This window comes from Ctenopharyngodon idella, chromosome 5 (assembly GCF_019924925.1).
Source record: "Ctenopharyngodon idella isolate HZGC_01 chromosome 5, HZGC01, whole genome shotgun sequence".
Taxonomy (NCBI): domain Eukaryota; kingdom Metazoa; phylum Chordata; class Actinopteri; order Cypriniformes; family Xenocyprididae; genus Ctenopharyngodon; species Ctenopharyngodon idella.
Genome location: NC_067224.1, coordinates 25,153,752 through 25,178,344, shown reverse-complemented (window position 1 = coordinate 25,178,344; position 24,593 = coordinate 25,153,752). Strand labels below are relative to the sequence as shown.

General features: G+C 39.7%; 1 protein-coding gene across 4 annotated transcripts in view; it reads right to left on the bottom strand.

Annotated features, from left to right (window-relative positions):
- The window catches only part of arhgap20b (Rho GTPase activating protein 20b), a 54,195-nt gene that overhangs the window by 17,019 nt on the left and 12,583 nt on the right, over window positions 1-24,593 (bottom strand). For 3 of the 4 annotated variants that reach the window (XM_051894433.1, XM_051894432.1, XM_051894434.1), the window contains 6 exons: window positions 24,516-24,582; window positions 21,454-21,621; window positions 11,976-12,145; window positions 6,579-6,740; window positions 6,254-6,363; window positions 2,676-2,865 (listed from right to left, as the gene is read on the bottom strand). In XM_051894433.1, the coding sequence (XP_051750393.1) occupies window positions 2,676-2,865; window positions 6,254-6,363; window positions 6,579-6,740; window positions 11,976-12,145; window positions 21,454-21,621; window positions 24,516-24,582 (867 nt within the window). Of the gene's footprint in view, window positions 1-2,675; window positions 2,866-6,253; window positions 6,364-6,578; window positions 6,741-11,975; window positions 12,146-16,600; window positions 21,622-24,515; window positions 24,583-24,593 lie in introns of those variants that run through there. The other variant, XM_051894435.1, reaches the window with a different exon arrangement.

The following is a 24,593-nucleotide window of genomic DNA, read 5'->3' as shown; positions in this document are numbered from 1 at the left end:
GGTGCTATAGTTCTCAACGTCTGTTTTTATAACTGCTGAAGTAATACACAGCCAACTGGATATATTTTTTGTAGTAAAAAAACAGCTATCTTTAATAAACTCCATATTTCATTTTTTTTATTTTTTTTTCATATTAATTTTTCACAAAAAAAAGATATTTTAAGCTGCACATTCTTCTTCTTTTAAATGTCAATTTTTTAAAAAAGCTTTCATAAAAACTAATTAATTAAAATCAAATAATCTACTAATATGTTGTTGTAATGTAGCTCCGTGGTGGCTATGCATTCATATGCACACTTTTCCTGGAAAATTAAGGCATAAAGCCATTTTACACATTCTGAGTGATGTTTTCATTCTAACTGATGTTTGACTCTCAGATTCTCGCATTTTCAATAAGCACTAAAAACACTGCATGGTAGTGAGTGAGAGTTTGTCAACAGGCCCGAATCCCTCTCACATTGGCCTGATGTGAAGCAATAGACGGCTGTCATATGAAGCAATAGAAAATTAGTCAGGAGAACATACTTTTTTTACTGGACATACTTTTTAATGCTGCTGAATTTTATTTGCCCTGACAAGGAATTTCCTTTGACATGCAAAATCTTTTGTTTCAGCACCCATTTGAAACCCAGTTCATATTAAGACAAACTGTGGATTCATTCTGGTTTTTACAGTGTTAAAAGGAGATTCATACTTACTTTTCCAAGCAATGCCATGTGTATGTATTATTTTGCCTTATAGTACTCTAAACAAACCTAAGATTTATAAATCTCTTGGTGTGTTGCATCAAATATCGTGCCACCAGTATTGTAAGTAGTGAGGTCGGTTCCTGGTAATTCGAACTCCTAATGATTTCCCTCCTTGCGTTTGTGTCAACATCCTGTTGATAAGAGAAATCCCTTTGGTGACATCAGGAAATCTGATTTTGCTGCTGTAAACTGCAGAGGTTAATAAGCAGAACAACTCACGACTAAGTCAGCAGCCATCAGATGCATAATTTGCATTAATCATTTGCAGCTTTAGGCTAATAATAGCAACATCATTATTGGAGATTTCTTGAGGAACAAGTTGTGCCAATACCAGTTTTTTTGCGATTTACAAAATGAAGTTGGCCCGGGTTGTTGCTCCCTTTAGCACCCTTACCAGAAGCAGCTTGTGCTTATTTAAAATTGTGTTAATGTAATAGCTCAGGGATTTTTCTCCAGCATGACAACCTATGGTGATAGTGGTTTTAAACTGTGTCTTGCCAAGAGCAATGAGGGAGAACTGTTTAAAAGGCATGACAGCAGTGCTTAGCAAGCTTGCATGTAAAATTAGGATATACTGCCTGGGGCACAAAATCCACTTCTTTGGTCAATTCTGTCTTAGATTTAAACCAATAACTTTCCCGTTACTGTACTGGAACTGCTTCTATTCCTGAATAAGAAGGGTGCACTTAATGAATGAATACATGCACAATAAAGCCATTTTGCTTGTAAATCAGTGACTCAGTGATTATATAGTCTGTGACTAGTTGTGAAAGTAGTGTCGTCCGGTGCTACATGCTATAATTCCAAAGCTGTTTCAAAAAATAGATTTCTAATTATTATCTAATTAGCCAAAAAGGCACTACACTGTAAAAAAAAAAAAAAAAAATCTGTAAAATAACGGAAAAAGTACTGGCAGCTTATTACCTGGACATTATCCAGTAATTTTACAGACATTTCCGTTAACCCTAAAACACAACTCAATAAAGTGTGAAATTCAAATTACAGGTAAAATACCTGTAAAAATAAATACAGAAAATTACGGTAAATTAATACAGTACATTGTGCCCTATTTTTATGGATTTTTTTTTAGAGTGTAGCTATATTAAGAAAGCATTTAAACACTTGTATGTTCATTACCTGCTAAATGTCACAGTGATGTAGGTCTTTTGCATTGTTTAAGGTTTGTGTCTCTAGTATAGCTACTTAGTTCTTGTTTCTAATTCTTGTCATATCTTTGTTCACTGTGATGAGATCTTATTTTGACCTAAAATGAATAAGGAATATTTTTGATTTTGCACTATTGCTAAGTCACCTAATCAAATAAGTACGGTAACACTTTAGTTATGGGGAACATGTATTCACTATTAACTACGACTTTTCCCTCAATAAAAACTAATTTACTGCTTATTAATAGTAAGTTAGTTGTTAAGTTTAGGCATTGGGTAGGATTAAGAATGTAGAATAAGGTCATGCAGAATAAGGCATTAATATGTGCTTAATAATTACTAACAAACAGCCAATATTCTAGTAATATGCAAGCTAATAAGCAACTAGTTAAAAGACCCTAAAATAAAGTGTTACCATAAGTACATTTGTTTAACTAAGATGCTAAGAGATCGTCAAAATTTCTGCAAATAATTTTTCACTTAAACTGTGCTAATAATATAATTTGTAATGACAAAAAAATTTCACAAGAGATCTCAGGCTTTTGAACTCAACTGTAGGTAGGTAGGTAGGTAGGTAGGTAGGTAGGGATAGATAGATAGATAGATAGATAGATAGATAGATAGATAGATAGATAGATAGATAGATAGATATTTCATGGACATGTTATTTACTATCACTGTGAAGAAGTGAGCAAGTACATGTGAATTGAATTGTATTTGTCAGAATACTACACATGTAACCAGAATTTAACTGGCTTACCTGCAACACACTTTGTCCCTCTTTCTCAGGGCTGATTTGGGAAGTCCTCCAGAGCATGTTGGGTGCAATGCAAAGGGCCAAGTTCATTGCTGTCATCTGATTCACCTCTGAGTGACTGTGTATCCTGTGTAGCACTCCAAATAAGTGACACAGCAAGGTAACATTCTCCTCCGGCAGCTGTGCAAGCAAACTAGACACAAAGACAATACAGCATGAACTACAAATGCAACCAGATAAGCAGAAACATAAAACAAATACTGCCCTCTCATACACATGGAAATGCATTCCTGCACAAATATGTGCACACAAACACTCACACACATACACATTGGGTTTCCATGTTTCATGGGGACTTTCCATAGATATAATGATTTTATATTGTACAAACTGTGTTATATCCTCTATATTGTATTCTATATTGTCATCTTTGTGGGTCTACCTGAATCACATATACATACAAAGATAAAACAGCAGGTGTGCCTAAACAAGTGAATATGAAAATCAGCAAGCTCTGTGTGTGTGCTCTCTGTGTGAACAGGCTCAGGTTATAGAACAAGTGGTTCAAGCTCTTCTGGCGAAGGAGGCCATAGAACAAATTTCTCCCCCAGAGAGAAACACGTGGTTCTACAGCTGAAGAAGGATGGCGGCCTGTGTCTCATTATAGATCTTCGACAATTGAACTGTTCTCTGAGGAGATTCAGGTTCAAAATGTTGAATGTGCTTAGGGCTGAGACTCAATGTGAAAAAGGGTATGCTCACTCTGGTCCTGAAATTATCTTTTTGGGAGTAGTATGGGATTCGCTTACAATGCGGGCACAACTGTCTGAAACCCCTGCAGTGGTGGCTCAGGACCAAGGGGTTTTCCCTGAGGGGCAATCCCAATTACATGATCAGGCACGGTCATGAAAGGCTGCTCAGTTCAAGGTCTTTGGAGGGAACATCATCTCCTTTGGCACATAAATTGCCTAGAGATGTTGGCAGTTTTGCTAGCTCTGAAGCATTTCCTTCCAGACCTCAGAGACCATCATGCTCTTATTCGAACAGACAATATGACGATGGTCTCTTACATCAACTACCAGGGAGGTCTGAGGTTGTGCCCTCTGTACAGACTGGTGCATCAGATCCTCCTATGGTCCCTAGGGAAATTGCTCTCGCTGAGCAATTTGGGAGCAGATGTCTATCAAGGCAGGGGCTGAGGCCCGGGAAATGGAGACCAGAATCGGTGGAGCTCATTTGGAGAAAGTTCGGTCAAGCAGAGATTGACTTGTTTGCATCTCAGGAGAAGACACATTGCCCATTGTGGTTCTCCCTTTCACACCCAGCTCCGCTGGGGCTAGATGCCATGCCACTCTGCTCCAGGGAGTTCTACAGAGAGTCAGATCGGAGTATGTTTGCTGCTGGTAGCCCCGTTCTGGCCCATTATATCACCCTCGGCCAGAGAGATGGAAACTTTGGATCTGGCCCATGAGGGTAATCAGCTCATGAATGAAGGTCTCTTGGCTGAGGTTATCGAGACCATTCTCAGTTCTAGAGCTCTCTCCATGAGGGAACTCTTTGCTCTAAAGTGGAGAGTGTTCACTTTATGGCGCGGAAAATGTAAGCTAGACTCAGTTAACTGCCCAGTGGCTTCAGTGCTGGAGTTTCTTCAGGACTGGTTTTCTGCCAATCTTACCCACACTTAAGGTCTATTTTGCAGCCATAGGTGCCTTCCACAAACTGTTAACTGTTAAGCACCAATTGATAGCTTGTTTCCTTTGAGGTACTCAGAGGTTAAGGCCTATGACTCAGGCCAGGGTTCCAGCTTGGGACCTGGCAGAGGTATTCGAAGGGTTGTCCCTGGCACCCTTTGAACCTTTGGATGCTGCCTACATCAGGTGCATCACCCTTAAGATGGCGTTTCTACTTGCTATTACCTCCTTCAAAAAAATCTGAGATCTGCAGGCCCTTTTGGTCGCCTCATCTTACCTGGATTTCGCTCCAGGCAGAGTTAAAGCTATTTTGCACCTGAGGCCCGGCTATGTACTCAAAGTACCATCGAATGTGGCCCATTCTACAGTTCTCCAGGCCCGCCAGCGTGCGTCACAGGAAGACACAATACCAATCAGAATTGGACTAGTTACACATGTGCTTCAGATGCGCTCACGCCGAAGGCATTCCCCAAAGCGTCATCAGTGAAGCAGCGAATCATTACCTTCTCAGGCAACAGGGGTTACAGTCATAACCCGAGCAGTTCTACCACATTTACTTGTATCTGCATAGACACTAAAAGGTATTATTTAACCTATTAATATTTAATTAATGGAATTAATCAGTTGATTATATTGTATTTATGATCGATGAGATTGTTTTCAATCGCATTTATTAAACGCAGTTGGCTCATTCACTTAATTTATAAAAAATATAAAATTTCATTCTGTGCTGTGTGTATTCTGGTGCCAACTCATTTCAAAGGATTAGATCATTTTAATTATAATTTTACTACACACTTTAAAATCTTAAAATAAATAAAATTTCTTTTATTGTTTAACCATTACTTGTGTAATATTTATTTTGTTTCCCATGGGACATGGCAGTTTTCTGAATATGCTGTGAATAAAAAATTACCATAAAATATACCATAATTGTACCATAATATGATCAATGTAATTCAAACTTTCAGCATACATATGCTTGTGTTGTGTGAGGAACAGAACCAAAAATAATAAAAAAAGTCTTAAATAGTGACCGTGAAATCTGTGAAATCCCATACTCGTTAAAAATTCAACATTTGCCGCCTCAAGAAGTGTTAAAACAAAGGTTTTATGTCAATGATATCAAATGCTCATTGGCTTTTTTGTATGCGTCATCACCAAGTAATGTGTGCCTTCACAGAGTGGATCAGATTTATATTTTAAGCAATTAACAACAAAAATTCTACTCTATACCTCACATAAAACTATTGTATAATGCCATTGAGAACTCTGTATGTAACACATCGTCATTTGAAGTACCTTGGGACTGTTTTTTACCATTTTTGGAATTTATATTTTTGGACAACTTCACAAATGTAAAAAATTCACAAAGCCTTGTTTATTATTGGGATTAAGAATGAATCGGTTGATTCTATTGTACTTATGATCGATGATATTATGTTAGCTATATAAATATATTTATGTTATAAAGGATTTAAAAATATTTGATGTTTCTATAGTTGTAAATACTTAATACTGCTTACATTTTAAATGCGGCTAGTATGTCCACATTGTATGTTTCAGCATCTAAATGTAAAAATGTACAATAAAGTATGTTTTTATACCTGTAAATGTTATATGCAAATCCCTTTAGATAAAATACAAAACCATGCTGGGTATCTATGGTCTATGTTGTAATGTCTTTGCTTTTGTAAAGCGGCCTTGGGTTCTAAAAAGGTGTAATATAAATTAAACATTACTAATATTTAAAACCATTGTTTTAGTAATCGATAAATTAAAAAATCTTAATACAAGATGGGAACACAGTCTTAGTACATACACTTTCTACATACAAGTGTGTATATGTGCAAGCATATGTACATGTGTATGTTTGTGTGATGTTCTCACCTTCTGACTTTGTTAAGTCTATCCTGTTGATCCTCACTCTGTAGCACTTCAATCCAGTCATCATATAAGTCGCAGCACAAAACACCACCAGGCAGCTTCCGTAAGAACTCCTACACACACACACACACTTTAATATAGAATGAAAAGGCTGAGCAAAGAAATTTTATTTTATAGGGCACAGAGTAAAATTCTTATGCTCAAGCCATTGATAATGAGAATTTAGATTTAGAATGTAGAATAAGGTTTTGAATGTAGATGAGGTATGATTTGTGTGAATTTATATTCAGAGTATATCACTGTTGAATTGAAATGACTGTGTTCTCACTGTAATTAGAGACGCAGAGACGAACACTGATTGTTCATGCAGTGAAATACTTTGCCCAGAATTCATTCGCTCCTTCAGGATCCTACAGTTTTTGGCATTTGCTGAACGACGAAAGATTCCACGGGTCTCTGGACCCTCACAGAACAGCAGATATAGCAGGTCCTATGTGCACACACACACAAACACACAGAGACAAAATTGTTAACCGACTGTCCTTCGAATGAGACGTTAAACTGAGGTCCTCTGTTGTCATTAAAAATCCCATGTCACTTCTCGTAAAAAGTGTAACCCTGGTGTCCTGGCCATATTATCTGTATTGGCTCTTATCAGTCATGGCCTCCTAATAATTCACACCCAAGTGGATGCTGCACACTGGTGGTGGGTGAGGAGAGACCCCCTGCTATGATTGTAAAGCGCTTTGGATGTACAGTAGTACATAGTAAAGAGCAGTGGAGGCTGGTGGAAATGGGCTGTGTCACATCCAACAATTTCAGCAAACATCCCAGTATGATTTAATGTTAAACAGTTAAAGGAAACGTTTAAGAAATAAGTAAACAGAAGGAAAACATATTAAGACTTAAAACATTCGAGTTTGAGGATGATTCTCACAAACTTGTATTCCTATTCAGTCGGTCACGTTCGACGTATGTCGGACAGACGACGAATAGGAATCTCGCTAGAGAGGCCAATCTGCTTCAAGTGTAACTAAAACGAGCCAATGCACATTGGCATGCAATCATATATAATCATCTGTGTTGCTGCAGCCGTTCCCCTGCGTGCTTCAGCACTGTTAAAGAGCAAGTCCCTGAAAGAGCTTACACAAGTAGAGCTTGCGTCTTTTTAAAGATGACATTCTACTTGTGTGTTTCTGGATGCGGTCGTTACCTGGCACCGAGGGATGGTCAGGATCGCTGCGTCACGTGTCTGGGCTTAAACGCTGAGGCAGCGTTCGTGGATGAGTCATGTACCCATTGTGGGAAGATGACCATCTCTGAGTTGCGATCGAGACTCCAGTTCCTGCAAAGGGGCGGAGTCTCGGTGCCACTGCCTTGATCCAATTCTCCTCAGAGGGTTGCTTCGGGCAGTGGTACCGGTGATCTGAGGATTACAGTGAGTGCGCTCCCTTCGGAGAACCAACCCCCTGGGAACCCTCACTCCTCCTGCACTCTGCAGCCAGTAGAGCTGCTGGGGGAGTGCAGTGGGCCATCTCAAAGATGTGCACCATCCGTATCCTTCGGAGCTCCCCCCAGTGACCGGATGTCGATAGCTACATCGGCGGGTGAGCCTGATTTTTCTGGAGATGACGAGTCGGCGCAGTTGCCTCCTTCAGGAATGGTAACGGTGCCCGATTTGGATCCGGAGATGATAGCTATGCTTTCCCAGGCCACCAACAGGGTCGGGCTTGTGTGGAATCCTCCACAGTGTCCCCAGCCCTCGCGATTGGACGATTGGTATCTTGGGGTGGCACGTGCTGGTTCTCAGCCACCCACCCCTGTTCCTTTCTTCCCGGAGGTGCATGAAGAACTCACCAGTACGTGGATGGCACCTTTTACTGCCCGAAACCGTTCCGGTGGGTCTTCCTCCCTCACCACCTGTGATGGCGGTGCGGCGAAGGGTTATACGCGCATGTCATGCGTGCGGAGATCGCGGTCCTACTGCCGAAGGACGCGATAGAGCTGGTCCCTCCAGCCGATATGAGGTCAGGGTTCTACAGTCCCTACTTCATTGTATCCAAGAAAAGTGGTGGGTTACGACCGATCTTGGACCTGTGAGTTTTGAATCGGAGCCTCCACAAGCTACCATTCAAAATGCTCATGCAGAAACGCATTTTCGAGTGCATCCGTCCCCAAGACCTGAAGGACACGTACTTTCATGTCTTGATTCTCCCTTAACACAGGCCATTCCTGCGCTTTGCCTTCGAGGGTCGAGCATATCAGTACAAGGTCCTGCCCTTCGGGCTGGCCCTGTCTCCCCGCGTCTTCAAAAAAAAAAAAAAGACTTCAGAAAGTCGTGGAGGGAGCCCTTATTCCCATGAGAGAACAGAGTGTTGGCATCCTCAACTATCTTGGCGACTGACTCATTCTATCTCAGTCTCAGGATCAGTTGTGCAAACACAGGTACCTGGTGCTCAGTCACCTCAGCCAGTTGGGCCTTCAGGTCAACTGGGAAAAGAGCAAACACTCCCCTGTGCAGAGGATCTTTTTTCTCGGTATGGAGTTGGATTCGGTCGAACAGACAGCACACCTCACCTTCACATCCGAGTCCCGAGATGGGCGTGGCAACGCGGCATGTTCTGAGTGGTAGTCACTCCGAAATGCCGCCAAGCCTTCAGCCCATGGTCGGACCCCTTGTTTCTTCAGGCAGGAATGCCCCTAGAGCAGGTGTCCCGGCATGCTGTGGTTTTCACAGATGCCTCTGCCACCAGCTGGGGTGCCACATACAACGGGCATGCAGTATCAGGGGTGTGGACGGGCTCCCAGCTGCATTGGCACGTCAACTGCCTCGAGTTGCTAGAGGTACGCCTTGCCCTGGGCCGTCTGAAAGGGACGTTATAGGCCAAGCATGTGCTGGTCCGTACGGACAACACTGTGATCGTTGTGTACATCAACCATCAGGGTGGTCTACGGTCCCATCGCATGTCGCAAGAAGCATCTGAGGTCGCTTCGCGCCATTCATGTCCCCGGTGTGCTCAACCATGTGGCCCTCACAGCTCTCACAAGCTGCGCTGCCGAGAGAGCGGCGACTCCACCTCCAGGTGGTCCAGCTGATTTGGAGAGAGTTCGGAGAAGCTCAGGTAGACCTGTTTGCCTTCCCAGAAACCTCCCACTGCCAGCTGTTTTACTCCCTGTTCGAGGGAACACTCGGTACGGATGCACTGGCACACAGCTGGCCCTGGGGCCTTCGCAAATATGCGTTTCCCCCAGTGAGCCTACTTACACAGACCTTGTGCAAAGTCAGGGAGGACGAGGAGCAGGTTCTGCTAGTTGCGCCCTATTGGCCCAGCCGGACCTGGTTCCCGGAACTCACGCACCTCGCGACAGCCCCTCCCCGGGGCATTCCTCTGATGAAGGACCTTCTTTCTCAGAGACGGGGCACCCTTTGGCACCCGTGTCCAGACCTCTGGAAACTCCATGCCTGGAGGTTCTAGGTGACTTACCCCCCGAGGTACTTAACACCATCACTTCAGCACGTGCACTGTCTATGAGACGTGCCAACCTGGTCGTCAGGTTCCTTAGGGGGGCGAGACAGTTAAATCCTCCTCGACCCCCCTCCATACCCTCTTGGGACCTTGCTCTGGTGCTTCGAGCACTCCAGAATGCTCTCTTTGAGCCCTTGCATTCAGCAGACTTAAAGATTCTGTCTATAAACTTTGCTGACTTTGCTGCTGGTTGCATTGGCCTCCATCAAGAGGGTAGGGGACCTGCAGGCATTTTCGTTCGACAAATCGTGCCTAGAGTTCGGGCCAGGTGACGGCCACGTGGTACTGAGACCCCGGCCTGGCTATATGCCCAAGGTTCCTAGCACTCCCTTCAGGGACCAGGTAGTGAGCCTGCAAGCGCTGCCCCCGGAGGAGGCAGACCCAGCCCTGGCTTTGCTCTGTCCAGTCCACACTTTGCGACTGTACATAGACAGAACTCAAAACCTCAGGACCTCAGACCAGCTCTTTGTCTGTTACGGAGGCCAGCAGAAGGGAAAGGCTGTCTCCAAGCAGAGGATGGCCCACTGGAAAGTGGACGCCATCGCCTTGGCTTACCAAGCACAAGGTGTGCCCTGCCCGTTCAGGTTGCATGCTCACTCTACGAGAGGTGTTGCATCCTCCTGGGCGCTGGCTCGTGGCACCTTGCTGACAGATATTTGTAGAGCTGCGGGCTGGGCGACACCTAACACGTTCACTAGATTCTATAGCCTTCGTGTCAAGCCGGTCTCCTCCCGTGTTCTCACCTCAATCGGTCAGAGGCACGGAGAGGCCCCGACTTAGTGTCGGCTTGCTGTGCTTCATGAGCTTATTGCTCCAGAGAGTCCCTACAAGGCAGACCCTGTTGAGTCCTCTGATTACCCTTCGGCAGCCGGACGTAGCAGAGCGTCTGGCGCAAGGCCTATACTCCGTCGAATCCTTGAGAACCGGATTTAGGCTGGGTTCCATATGTGTGACCCTACGGGGATCCCATATGTGTATTCCATGGTTGCTCCTAAACGAAGCCTGTGTCTTTCCCTCTGGGAGAACCCACCTCTCATCGGGTTAGAGTCACCCCAGTTCTTCCATATGTAGTACAGCCCTACAGGGTTAGTCCATATGTACTTCTCCACATAACTCCTTCGGGGAAGGATGTGGCTTCCGCAGCGTTCCTTTCCAGTGAAAGGGTATGCTTTCCCAGTGTTATCCAGTAGTCTCACTGAGTGGGTTTTTTGGGGAACAGCAGTGATCGACACTCTATGTGTAAGCCCTGTCCCACCGTCCTTAGGCAAGGGGGTACAGGAGGCTTGCAACAGAGCGCTGGAAGGGGGCAGCTCCTGTGGCGCTTTGGTAGGGATTCCTAGACGAACGTCCCGTCGCCACAGTCGCTGTACCCCACTGATGCTACCGTCTAACCTGTTCGGCTCCTCAGCGAAAACCTGTAGATGCAACGCACCTGCTGCTCATTAAATACCCGCGCTGCAAGGCGAGCAGCTTATGCATATGATTGCACGCCAATGTGCATTTTGCATGCCAATGTGCATTGGCTCATTTTAGTTACACTCGAAGCAGATTGGCCTCTCTAGCGAGATTCCTATTCGTTGGTCTGTCCGACGTACGTCTCCATTCCCTCCTTTAGGGAACGAGGGTTACCTTTGTAACCGAGACGTTTTCTGCAAGCTTTTTTCAAGGTAAATTAAAAATAATTTTTAATTTTCATAATTCACAATTTATGTATCTCTTTGAGTCAAATGGGGCTAGTCTAAGCTTCAATTATGTGTTTGTTATGTTTTACTCTCATACTGTTGTATGTATTCTAACTTTTTAATTGATATTGAAATTGAGAATGAGATTAAACTATTGTCTGGTTTCCTTATTGATATACTGAGTGTTTCTGAGTCCAGTCAGAATAGAAGGCCACTGCTACAACTTTCATTAGAAAATCAAGGATCTATAGATGGCACTCACAAAATTGTTAGGCAAACACAATAATAATAACAACCCTTTTTTAAGTGTGTAGACTTTTTTTGTGTGTAGACTAAAATTGTGGTGCCAGCGTTCTAATCAGCCACAACACTGTACAATTTGACAACATTACCTATTATCATCATTTTACCTATATTATTTTTTCATATTGAAAAAAAAAAATCATCAAAAGCACTGTTTTCAATCTAGCAGGAACAAATACAGCAAAACAGGTCCAGACCCAGTGATATCCTTACCATTATTGGCTTGGGCAGGTTTCCGTCAGGACAAATGGAAGAAAGAGACTGACCAAATAGCTTGTGAGAAGCAGTTTGTGGGTCAGACTGGCCATCAGATTGGTTAAAGTGTCCCCTCCTCAGAGCCCAGTCTATCAGAGACCTCTTTCTTTTGTGTTTCAGCAAAGCACCTGTCAGTCAATGACACACAACAGACCAATCAATAAAAAAGGAAAATTACACCCTCTTTCTACTAAATGTTCCCTCACAGCATTTATGTTGCTATGTTTCCATCCAAAGTTGTGGATTTAACTTCTGTGCAAAATGGGAATATTGCATAAAACATTTGCATTTCCATCCCATGTGTTCAAGAGAACAAAGTCGCCACTTCCTGGGAAATTGGCTCAAAATTTCTGTGATAAAAATGGAACTTGCTGCAATGAGGGAAGCCACTGTGGCTCTATTTTCCTACATCATAAGTGACTTGTGTCTCAGAGCGGAAAGATAAAACACAATAAACGCTGTCATGTTATCTTGCATTCGGATGCCTGGTGTTTGGAAATGCAATCCTATGAGACAATTCTTGGAGGGAATTAAACCAACTCATTCTGATGACAAACTTTGGCTTAGGCAATTCAGAATGATCAAAACTAATTTTGAGATGCTGTGCAATGAAATTGGTCCGCTAGTTATTCCAGTTATCCAGTCATATCCACTGTTGTCACTGTTGTGAGATTTTTTTTTTTGGTGCGCATCGAGGGATTTATTCGATAAATGTGTTTCCATCATTGTTTATGCACTCAAGTCTTCTTATTGGATAAAAAGTTGATTTACCTCAATTGAGTGCATACATTATTTATGCACATTTTTAGAATTTATGCACATCTTGCCATTTCTATCCAGCATTTGTTTATGCAATATCCCAAAATGTGCATAAAAATAGGCGGATGGAAACATAGCTAGTGTCTCATCTCTGAATAAGTGAACATGTCTGATCACATGCTTGGATGTAGTTTCATGAGGGATGAGGAGGGCATGAATGAGCCACTCTCAAAGGCTGCAACCTATGTGATGGGAGTGCTCCTCTTAAAGCCATTTTTAGGCCCTAGAAATTATGATACAGTAGGCTAATATATTCATAAATAGGCATTATACTTATTGTTCAACAGAATTTTACAAAGAATGTTTAGTTTGAGTTACGAGAGAATAAATATTTTAAAAAATTTGGCTAAAATGTTGTAATACGCACTGCCAAACAAGCATTCTTTTTTCAATGAATTTATACCCCCAAAGTGGCGACTTATCATGGGGGATACAAACCTTTACAGACAGATTATGAAAAATGTAAAAATTTAATTCATAACATTTTTACATAAACATAATAAGCTAACGCTTAACAACAACTTTTTAAACATGTATTTCTTCTCTCCCCTGCGTGTGCTGCTGATACAGGAGCCGGCCAATAATGAGTCTGCGTTCTGACGTAGAATCTGGAAGCGCTGAACATAAACAACTTAGGAGAATGACGGGAAAGAAGAAATTGTTGAATAAAGTCGTTACTTTTGTTTTGTTTTTGCGCACATTCTTGTCAATTCATAACATTAAGGTTGAGCCACTGTAGTCACCTTGACTATTTTAATGATGTCTTTACTACTTTTCTGGGCCTTGAATGTGGTAATTACATTGCTTTCTATGGGGGATTAAAAAAACCTCTCGGATTTCATCAAAAATATCTTAATTTGTGTTCTGAAGATGAACAAAGGTCTTATGGATGTGGAACGACATGAGGGTGAGTACTTAATGACAGAAATTTCATTTATGGGTGAACTAACCCTTTAATTGTAAAAATCTAGTATTCTGTACTATTCACATGCTTTTGTTACTCAGAAAACCCAAATTAAGATTATGTGATTAAAGTACCATTTTGTCAAGCAAAAAATAATTTTTGAAGTAGGACAATTCTTAATAGAATTTTCACGCATTTCCTCCACTTCTGTAGTTATCTTTCTCCTTAGTTGCATTCACTCATTTTCCAAAGTCATCTTGAATGTTGAATTGTCAATACAACTGAAAATTTTGAGAGAACATCACATAAGCTGATTTCATAAACTGATGTTGATTTCCTAAAACGGTTTAGCCACCATTATGGTGATCAGTGTTCCCTTTGGTTGGGCACTTGGAACTTCATTTATTTTACTATAATTCTCTTCTTTTTGATGCAGTGATGCAACAAGAAATCACTATGTGTGACTTCAAAAGAAGATAAATAATTATAGGTTGCTTCAAAAAAAGATGACCTAACTTCTCACTAAATCACTAACTAATTTACATTTCATGCTGAATTATGGCCTATGAAAATTGTATTGCTATCACTACATAAACACCATACTACTATTTTACTGGCACCAGAATATATACAGCACAGAATGAAATTTTATATTTTTTATATCATACTATCTTACTAACACCTTACTATTAAACATCAAATATTTAAGATGGTTCATCTCCCTCTAGTTATACCAGTATCTTGCAATTGACCTTGCTTGAGTCACACACAAACACTAACATTCAGCATGCAAAACATAACAATGGCAACCATTAAATTATTTTTAGATTAATAAGACTCTGACCATTACAATTTTATTTATACAAATTTTATTTACTGACACAAGGCAGCAAATAAAATTGTCAAATAAAGCCAAAAAAAAAAAAAAAGTAAAACAAAGCAATTGCTTAAATTATTCATGCAACAATGCAGTCTGGGAGTACACTATTCCTCAGATCAGAGATACAATTAAGTTAACAAAACTTAAATGGCTTGAGTAACTGTGGCTTAAAATAAGAAAGGAAAACTTTTAATATATTAGTAAATAAGATGTAATACAATTAAGATAAGCTTACTTAATTGAACGAGTTTGCACAATTTAATTAAGTAAACTGAACAAATTTGTTTTTACGGTGTAAGCAGCATTTACTGAATTATTTTAGTGCTGGAAAATCTTCAGCTAAATGAAATGTTAACTGTTCTTTTTTTAATCTCTTCCCATTCTCTTCACAATATTTGTGTACTGAAAATGTTGAAGCTGTAGAAATACGATTAATGCAGAAAATGAAGCTGCTCTGTGTCAGAGAACACTGAAATGTTTTTAAATTAACAAGTAGCATTGCTAAAAGTTGAAGGCCAGTATGAAGAGCTATGATCATATCCAGAAAGGTTCATTACAAAAACTGAACACACATGTAATCACCCTAGAACTGCATAAGACAAAAGAGTAACAATTGCACAGTGGTTATAGCTATGATGTGCTATAATAATAATAATAGAAAATTTATTTAAAACATACCTTTTCAAAACTTATGAAAAAAAAATAAATGAAAAAATTATGATAAACAATAATTTTTCAAAGTAATTGGCTTTCTAAGATGTGAAAAATCCTGAAGATGTTCTTCTCAGAGCTAATGCACAAGAGCACAGTAGGGTGCAGGTGGATGTTTAATTAATTAGAGTTCTTTTTAAAAAAAAGACTAAAAAAGCAGTCGGCTACTGTATAAGCACAGGTACTAAGACATCTACAACCATCTGGCTCAACAACCTCTTACATCTGTGATCATGGAAACTTTTGAGTGTGTTCTAGAAAAAAAGGATTCTACCACCTCTCTGAAGGTGGACTGTGAAGGTAGACGCGTTCGCCTACTGTGCAAACAGGTCTGTCAAAGTTCCAGTAAATCTTGTGCTGTACAACCCTGTGCGGTCACCGTGATTTTGCCAAGTAAGACATGTTCCTGGATCAACATATTTTGTTGATCCTGGAACAACATTCCTATCTGAAAATTTAGTCCTAACCTTTTCCCAACCCCTAAACCTAACCCTACCCATAACTTATTTCTAAAATTAGAGGGAAATGATAGTTGAATAACACTGATGTGGAAGCACCTAACCCTGGTTGTAAGCCTAAACTTGACAAAAACAGTAAACTTGTCCCTCAAATTTGATTGGTTGATTGGAATGTTGTTCGAGGATCAACAAAGATGTTGATCCAGGAACATGTTGTACTTGGTGAAATTACATTCACCACACTGTGCTTGTGTTCTCTTCTATGACTTCAGCTCAGGCTGTACTTTAAACAATCTGGGACGTGAACATCCTTTCTGCTTTGTGCCATTGGGATCTGCATTTTATGAGAAACAGGACACAGACTGTCAGAGTAAATATTCAAGCATTTCAGACTATGGCCATGAGCACTGGAGTACAGCATGAGCTTAAATAGCAGCTTTAGTGCAGCCATCATTACTTATAGGGTACTGGGAAATGTCAAACTTTTTCCTACAGTGAATATTTCATTTAATACACAAACTGACCTTTTGTGAGTGGGTATGTTGTCACACTACATGGGGTAGTGTGGGAACCAAGAAGACATTTTTTTTTAAATATAAATCTAAATATTTTTCGGCCGATACACTTTGGTGTTTTTTAATATGTAGCCAAGCCCTTTAAATTAAGGCTTTTTAAAACATAAAAATCTATGTGAGTGCCTGGAATTTTAACTTTTCTGTACGATAGGATCCACCTACAGTTGACTACTGATCAAAAGATTGAGGTCTGTAAGTGTTACAGTCTCTGGTGTATAAAGCACATGACGAGGAGATATAGTCAAAACAGGTCTTTTACTAGGAAATCCAACAGGAGAGATCAGGAACATACAAAGTATACACGAACGATACCGGACAATACATGATTAGAAACACAGGGCTTATATACATGGAAACACAAGGGGGTGATTGGACACAGCTGAATGTGATGATGATGTGATCAGTAACCATAGTGAGTGACTAGTGGCGGGAAATGGAACAACAACAAGTCCAGAATGAGTCCAAAACAGAGTGTATATGTAACATATCGCCCCCTCCCGGAAAGGCCGTGAGATGGTAGGAAGGAGACTAAGGAGGGCGAGATTCCGGGAGAGGGTTGAAATATGGTGAAGTCCAGGGAGGTGCAGGTGGTGGTGAAGTCCAGGTGGTAGCCTTGAGCAGAGGAGTCCAGGTGTTGCTCCAGGCCACTGCCAGGACAGCGACCCACGGCGGCGTTGCTGGAGGGAGAAGCCGAGGTGGTGAAACGCTCCAAACAACCTTGGGGAGGCGTGGAAGCAGCGCAGCCGATGTAGAGGGATCCATGAGCGAAGACAGAGAGCCGAAGGAGCGGAGTGATGCCAATGACCTCTGAGTCCGCGACGAAGTCGTAGCGACGACCCCCCGAGGCAGCAGCAGGGTACCGGAGGGCTGAGGTGGAGCTGGAACGACTGAGGGCCGAGGCGGAGTCTGAGGGAAGGCAGAGCCCATCGGAGCCGTAGGGGTGGAGGGTCGGAGAAACTCGAACGACCCATAGGCGATGTGATGGTGATGTCTGACCCAGGCGGTTCGCAGGACAGAGGGAGTCCAGTGGAGCCGAACGCTCGATGGTCACAGCTGTAGACGAGGGTGGAAGGAGCAGAGGCGGAGGACTCAGGACGATGAGTCGAGGTGTAACGACGTGACCTGAGGCCGGAGGCGGAGCCGCAGGATCCTCATCTGAATTATTTGCACCCCTAGAATTTTTTATGGGTAAAATATCTCTGAAGTATATTCCCATTCATATTTACATTTTTTTAGCACACCAGGGTGATCATGAACATGAAATTGTCCAGCCATGACTTCCTGTTCCACAGGAGTATAAACATGAGGAAACACAAAGGCCAAATTCCCTTAATCATTCATCACAATGAGAAAAACCAAAGAATATAGTTCTGATGTGCAGCAAAAGATTGTTGAGCTTCACAAAATAGAAAGTGGCTGTAAGAAAATAGCTAAATCATTGAAAATCCCCATTTCCAACATCAGGGCAATAATTAAGAAGTTCCAATCAACTAAAGATGTTACAAATCTGCCTTGAAGAGGACGTGTGTCTAAATCGTCTTAATGTGAAGTGAGGAGGAAAGTTTGAGTGGCCAAAGACTCTCCAAGGATCACAGCTGGAGAATTGCAGAGATTAGTTGAGTCTTGAGTCTCAGAAAGCCTAAAAAAAAAAAAAGAAGATCAAACAGCACCTACATCCCCACAAGTTGTTCGGGAGGGTTTCAAGAAAAATCCTCTGCTCTCATCCAGAAACAATTTCCAGCATATTCTCTTTGTCAGACAAGACTGGAACTTTAAACAGGACCGGCTTCTATGGTCAGATGAAACTAAAAAAAGAGCTTTTTGGCAGCAAACCCACCAGATAGGTTTGGTGCACACATGGATAAAAAGTACCCCATGCCCACAGTTAAATATACTGCTGGATCTTTAATGTTGTGGGCCTATTTTTCTGCTGGAGGTCCTGGACATCTTGTTCAGACACATGGTATCATGGATTCTATCAAATACCAACAGATAAAAAATCAAAACCTGAACGCTTCTGCTAGAAATCCAATAATGGGCCGTGGTTGGATCTTCCATCAGGACAATGATCCAAAACAAACATCAAAACCAACACAAAAATGTGTCACTGAGCACAAAATGAAGCTTCTGCCATGGTCATCCCAGTCCCCTGAGCCCTAAAGAAAATGAGTGGAGTGAACTGAAGAGAAGAAGCACCATCATGGAGCTGGGAATCTGAAGGATCTGGAGAGATTCTGTATGAAGGAATGGTCTCTGATCTCTTGTCAGGTGTTCTCCAAACTCATCAGGCATTATAAAAGAAGATTCAGAGCTGTTATCTTGGCAAAAGGAGGTTGCAAAAAGTATTGAAAAAAAGGGTGCCAATAATTGTGGCCAACATGTTTTGGAGAAAAACATTTATTTCATAATGTGATTTTCCCCCCACTTTCAATTATTTTCCTTCAATGAAATGTTAGATTTTTGCTAATTTTATGAATTAAAGATCAAAAAGATAAACGATGCAGATTTATTTTTACAGTCATCTTTGATCATATTTACCAAGGGTGCCAATAATTCTGACCACAACTGTAGAAGAGTATTGTGAGAAAAAGATAGAGTGAACAAGTTTATTACCTGCATTCAGATTTAGCATTTTCCTTCAGGTCAGTCTTATGTTCATAACAAAAAATCTGTTTAAATGTCTGATGTATTATCTTGTCCTTTTAACAGTTAAGTGGTTTTCCCATGACTGACAGTGCTAGTCAAAGCATTTGTCAGTTGCGTCTATTTCCGTGTTCACAATAATTCAGTTTTTTCAATGTAAAAGTCTTCGCTACTGACTGACACACTCATAAAGACAATCTTTGCCGCCATCTAATGGCGTAATAATGTAACTTCTGTTGCTGTTCATGGTCAGGAACTATTTTTTTCTGGCGGAAGGAAGGCTTTTAGTGAAAGTTTATTTCATGAAAGTTGCACTGATACATATTTTTGGCTTTAATATTTGCATTGTGTGGTAACCATTTTATAAAAGCAATAAGGTACTCAAGGCTGGTGCTGTATCATGAATAAGTCACGGCTGGAGGGCGTTGTTAGGCATGACGTGAAGCGGAGTCTCTCGTACCTTATTGCTTACATATTAACTTAAAATAACTATTTTCTATGTTTTCTATTTTAATATATTTTAAAATGTTATTTACTCCTGTCATGGTAAAGCTGAATTTTCAGCATCTTTACTCCAGTCTTCAGTGTCACATGATTCCTTCAGAAATCATTCTAATATGCTGATTTGGTGTTCATGAAGCATTTCTTCTTATTATCAATGTTGAAAACAGTTGTGCTGCTTAATGTTTCTGTGGAAACTGATATTTTAAGTATTCTCTGATAAATAGTTCAAAAGAACAGCACTGATTTGAAATAGTAATACTGTAACATTGTAAATGTCTTTACTGCCTTTTATGCATCCTTGATGTATAACTGACCCCAAACTTTTGAACAGAGTGTAGATGACCAACACATAATGTGACTCAAATTTTGACTCATAAACTAACAGTTTGTAAGATATAGCCTATGTGACAATTTACCTGGCCTCCCACTATTCTTGCACACTGAATCTGTACCTGCAGACCTCAGCAGACTTGAAACATTTATCAATCACAAAGGTCTACACATCCCCTGACCCTTCTGCTTTCTTAAACATTTAGGCTTCAGCTAGCAATAATCAGCGTTGTGGGTAACACATTAATGCAAGTTATAAATAAGATTACTTTTTTCAAGTAACTAGTAAAGTAATGCATTACTTAAATTTAAAACAAAAATATTTTCAGTTATTTTTTTCAAATAAGTAATGCAAGTTACTTTGTTTTCCAATTTATTGACTGACACCTTGTCATAGACTGGCTTATACAAGTGCACAACAAAGAAGATGAGTAAAAAGTAAAGTCTTTATTAAATCCACAAAGAATCACATAAAGGAGAAGTAGCAAACACAACCATAAACACTGACAAGACCTGACAAAGAACTGAACTAAACAGGGAGTATAAACACATAGAGTAAATGAGGGAACTAAATGGGAACAGCTGAACAGAATGATTAACTAATGGGTAACCATAGAAACTAACAAGAACTCAGACAGGCACAACAGGAACTAGACAAAGAAGAACTAAACTGAACATTACCATGACACAACTCTCACACAACTCTCCTGTCCCCATGTTGAGAGAAAATGGGAGCAAGGTGCAGAGGCATTGTGTGTGCTGGATCATCGAAGGATCATTTCACTTTTGGTGTGAAAAGTGAAATTATCATTTCACTTTCGCAACCATGAAAAGTGAAATTATTATTTGAAATTATTATACTTCCCATAAAAAGGAACTAAGTAATGCAATAAGTTACTTTTTATGGAGTAACACAATATTGTAACACATTAGTGACTTTCCTCAACACTGCCAATGAGAGTGTAGTACTCGCAACTCTATTTAGCACATTTTAAATCCATGTTTAATTTCATTCCACAGCATTACACAAATTCTCTTTCAATAGAGAAAATGCAGTAAAAATTGCAATAAATCAAGGTCAACACAACAGCCTCTTAAACGTATACAAACACTCAAGTCTCAGTTAATCTCAAGTTCTCAAAAAGAACCTAAATAAACCAATATCCTTCAAAAAAGTTCTCTTCAATATAATGGATAAATAAAGTAGAGTTAAGTAAAATAAAATAGTCAAAGCCCACTTGCACTAGATGTGCTGGCTTCGGCCTCATCACTGGCTGCAGCTATGTTCTCATCTCAAATATAAAAAATATCTGCAATTCAGCAACTACCTGTTAATGCACTCACATTCACGTAAAGTAGCCATGTTGACAAGTTTGGGTGAGTAAAGGCAAAACAAACAAGATATAATACCTTCAATGCCCTGTCGATGGCGATATCACATCTTTTTAGCAGAAATAAACTGCTGCAGAAAAAGTTAGGTGACATGCAAAATGTAACGAGAAATTGCATTACTCAACAAAAATTTATTGGAGTAAAGAATCCATATACTTATTCAAAAATGTAGTCAAGTAGAGAGTAAAAGTTGCTAATATCTTTGATACTGTGCACTCACCACTAGGCGTGCGTGTTCTGGATTTTAGTATGAAGTGAGGGGTCTTGGAAGAGGCCTCTGCCTGTTGGGCAGAACTAAATGCTTCCTGCAGGGGCTCACTGGGCATGTTCAGATGGTCTTGCTGACTTCTCAGGGAATGATGCAGAATGAAGAATGGTAGCTCATGGCCTAGAAGAGACAAAAATTAAGACAGGTAATGGGTGTTTTATGTTGCAGGAAATTTCATTCTCAAAGAACAATGCAGGGGCCAAAAAGCATATTATTGTGTTTACTTTATTGCTAACATATTTCATTTCATATTTCATATATGTCTGTGTACAAAAGAATGAGAGTAAAATACTGTCCTCTTTTGACCTTAAAAATAGTTATTAGCTAGTTTTATGTTTTCTCTGTCACTAGTACAAAATCTGTATATAAATCTGACACTGATGCATCTATGGATTAGTGTGTAACTTTTCCAACTGAAAATCCAGCTACACCTCAGATTAATACAGGCAATAAGGATCAGCTTGCGTGTGTTTGTGAATGTTGGTGGCTGGCATTTGAAGAGAATTATCCTTTAAAGGGTTAGTTCACCAAAAAATAAAAATTCTGTCATTAATTACTCACCCTCATGTTGTTCTACACCCGTAAGACCTTCGTTCATCTTCAGAACAAAAATTAAGTTATTTTTGATTAAATCCGATGGCTCAGCGAGGCCTGCATAGACAGCAATGGTACTTCCTCTCTTAAGATCCATAAAGGTACTAAAAACATATTCAAATCAGTTCATGTGATACATTGGTTCTACCTTAATATTATAAAGCGATGAGAATATTTTTTGTGCGCCAAAAAAAACAAAATAATGACTTTTTAACAATATCTAATGATGGCCGATTTCAAAACACTGCTTCATGAAGCTTTGGAGCTTTATGAATCGAATCAGTGGTTTGGAGCGCTAGAGTCATGTGATTTCAGCAGTTTGGTGGTTTGACACGCGATCCGAATCACTAATTTGACTCAAAAGATTCATAACGCTCCGGAGCAGTGTTTTGAAATCAGCCATCACTAGATATTGTTAAAAAGTCATTATTTTGTTTTTTTGGCACACAAAAAATATTCTCGTCGCTTTATAATATTAAGGTAGAACCACTGAACTAACATGAACTGATTTAAATATGTTTTAAGTACCTTTATGGATCTTGAGAGAGGAAGTACCATTGCTGGCTATGCAGGCCTCGCTCAGCCATCGGATTTAATCAAAAATATCTTAATTTGTGTTCCGAAGTTGAACGAAGGTCTTACGGGTGTAGAACGACATGAGGGTGAGTAATAAATGACATTATTTTCATTTTTGGGTGAACTAACCCTTTAATTCTTGCCCTATTACAATGTAGACCAAAGAAAGAAACAGGCAGACATAGAGAGATTCAAGATTATTTTAGTTTTGGATTCAGTTACCTGAAACTAAACCTCTCATATAGTGTTTTCTCATATTTGCATATATATGAATGTGTATGTGTGTGGGGGGAAAATGTTTTTTTATCATAGCTCAGAGATTTACAGACAGCATGTGGACTAAATCATCGCTAATGCTCCTTATAGAGGAGTCCCACCAGAATGTGAAACATTATATCAGTATGATATATTATTATTAATAATAATAATAATAATAATAATAATAAAACAACATCTACTCATTTCTAAATCACTTGTCCTATGTAGCGGATGCTGGAGCCCAGAGTCTGAGGTCTAATAAAAAAAAAAAAATCATAATATAAAATTTTACAGAAAAACTGTTTAAATATATTGCATCTTAGATATGATAGGTTTCTTTTAATTATTAATTACATTTGCAAGCAGTTTAATTAGATTTGTAACAGACACAATGGGTAACCTAGTTAATTCTCCCACTTTGAAGTTTGTAAAAATTACACCTTTGCACAGGAGATGCCCTCACAATTGAACAGATCTGGAACAAGCTGATAAGATTCCTATACTGAAGCAAAGGTGCTTCAATTAAGTATTAGTTCAGGAGTGTGCACTTATGCAGTTAGCAATTCTAAGTTTCTTATTTTTAATGTGTTTTTTTTTTTTTTTTTCCTATGAAATGCGTCACTTTGGTTTTCAGTGTCATAGCATAGGTTGTAAGTTTTACATTAAAGGTTCTGATATGATTCTTTTTTTTTTTTTAACAACTACTTTAACAGGGGTGTGTAAACTTTATATCTACTGTAAATAGACAGATAGATAAGACCAATTCACATGGACTGAATAGGATTCAGTTCAATAGTATTTAGCTCAACCCTGATGATATATTAATTTGATGATGAGTATGCCCAAGAGGCATGTCTTGTAATTAAAATGAATCAGTTTTTTTTAGTTTAAACTTGGTGGTAATGTTTGGTTTATATGGCTTATACAATGTATTAAATTATCCACCCAAGATCAGTTTTCATTTTTTCTTCTCAATATTGTTGTTTGAATAATATTCCCTAATTACCTTTTTTTTTAATGACACCTAAAGCCTTCTGGTGAAATTTGTGAATTTCACATGCTCCCATGTGTTTTCTCTGATATTAAAGAGGCATAACAATGACTTTGACTCCAGAGTGTGTAATGCGTGCTGCCTGCATGAGAACAAATTTAAAAAATTGGGAACAAGGGAACAAGTTTTCTAATTTGGAAAAAATGAAAATTATTTTGACACCCCTGATCTATCATGTGCTCACATTTAATTAAATAAAAAAATATGTTCATTTGTTTTGTGCATGTCTGTGTGTTTACTTACTGGACAAATCTGTACCCAGAAGTGAGCTAAACCTGACAAAATCTCATCTCCCAAAACCTAATTTTGGGGACATCCTCATTTGTAAAAATAAATAAATAAATAAAGTAAATAAAGTATAAAAAATAAAGTAAATAAAGCTGTTGTTGTTTTATTGTAAAAAAAAAAAAAAAAAGAAAAGAAAGAAAAACGTTTTCTGTTAGGGTTAGGTATTTATAACTACATAAATACAATAAAAGGCTGTGCAATATCCCCATTTAGATAGTTAAGCAAACGTGTGTGTGTGTCTCATTACCAATAAGGGGGTATGTTTCCTCTTCTTTTTCATAGTTCACACACAGCTGGTAGTCCGAGACTTCACCCTGCACACAGG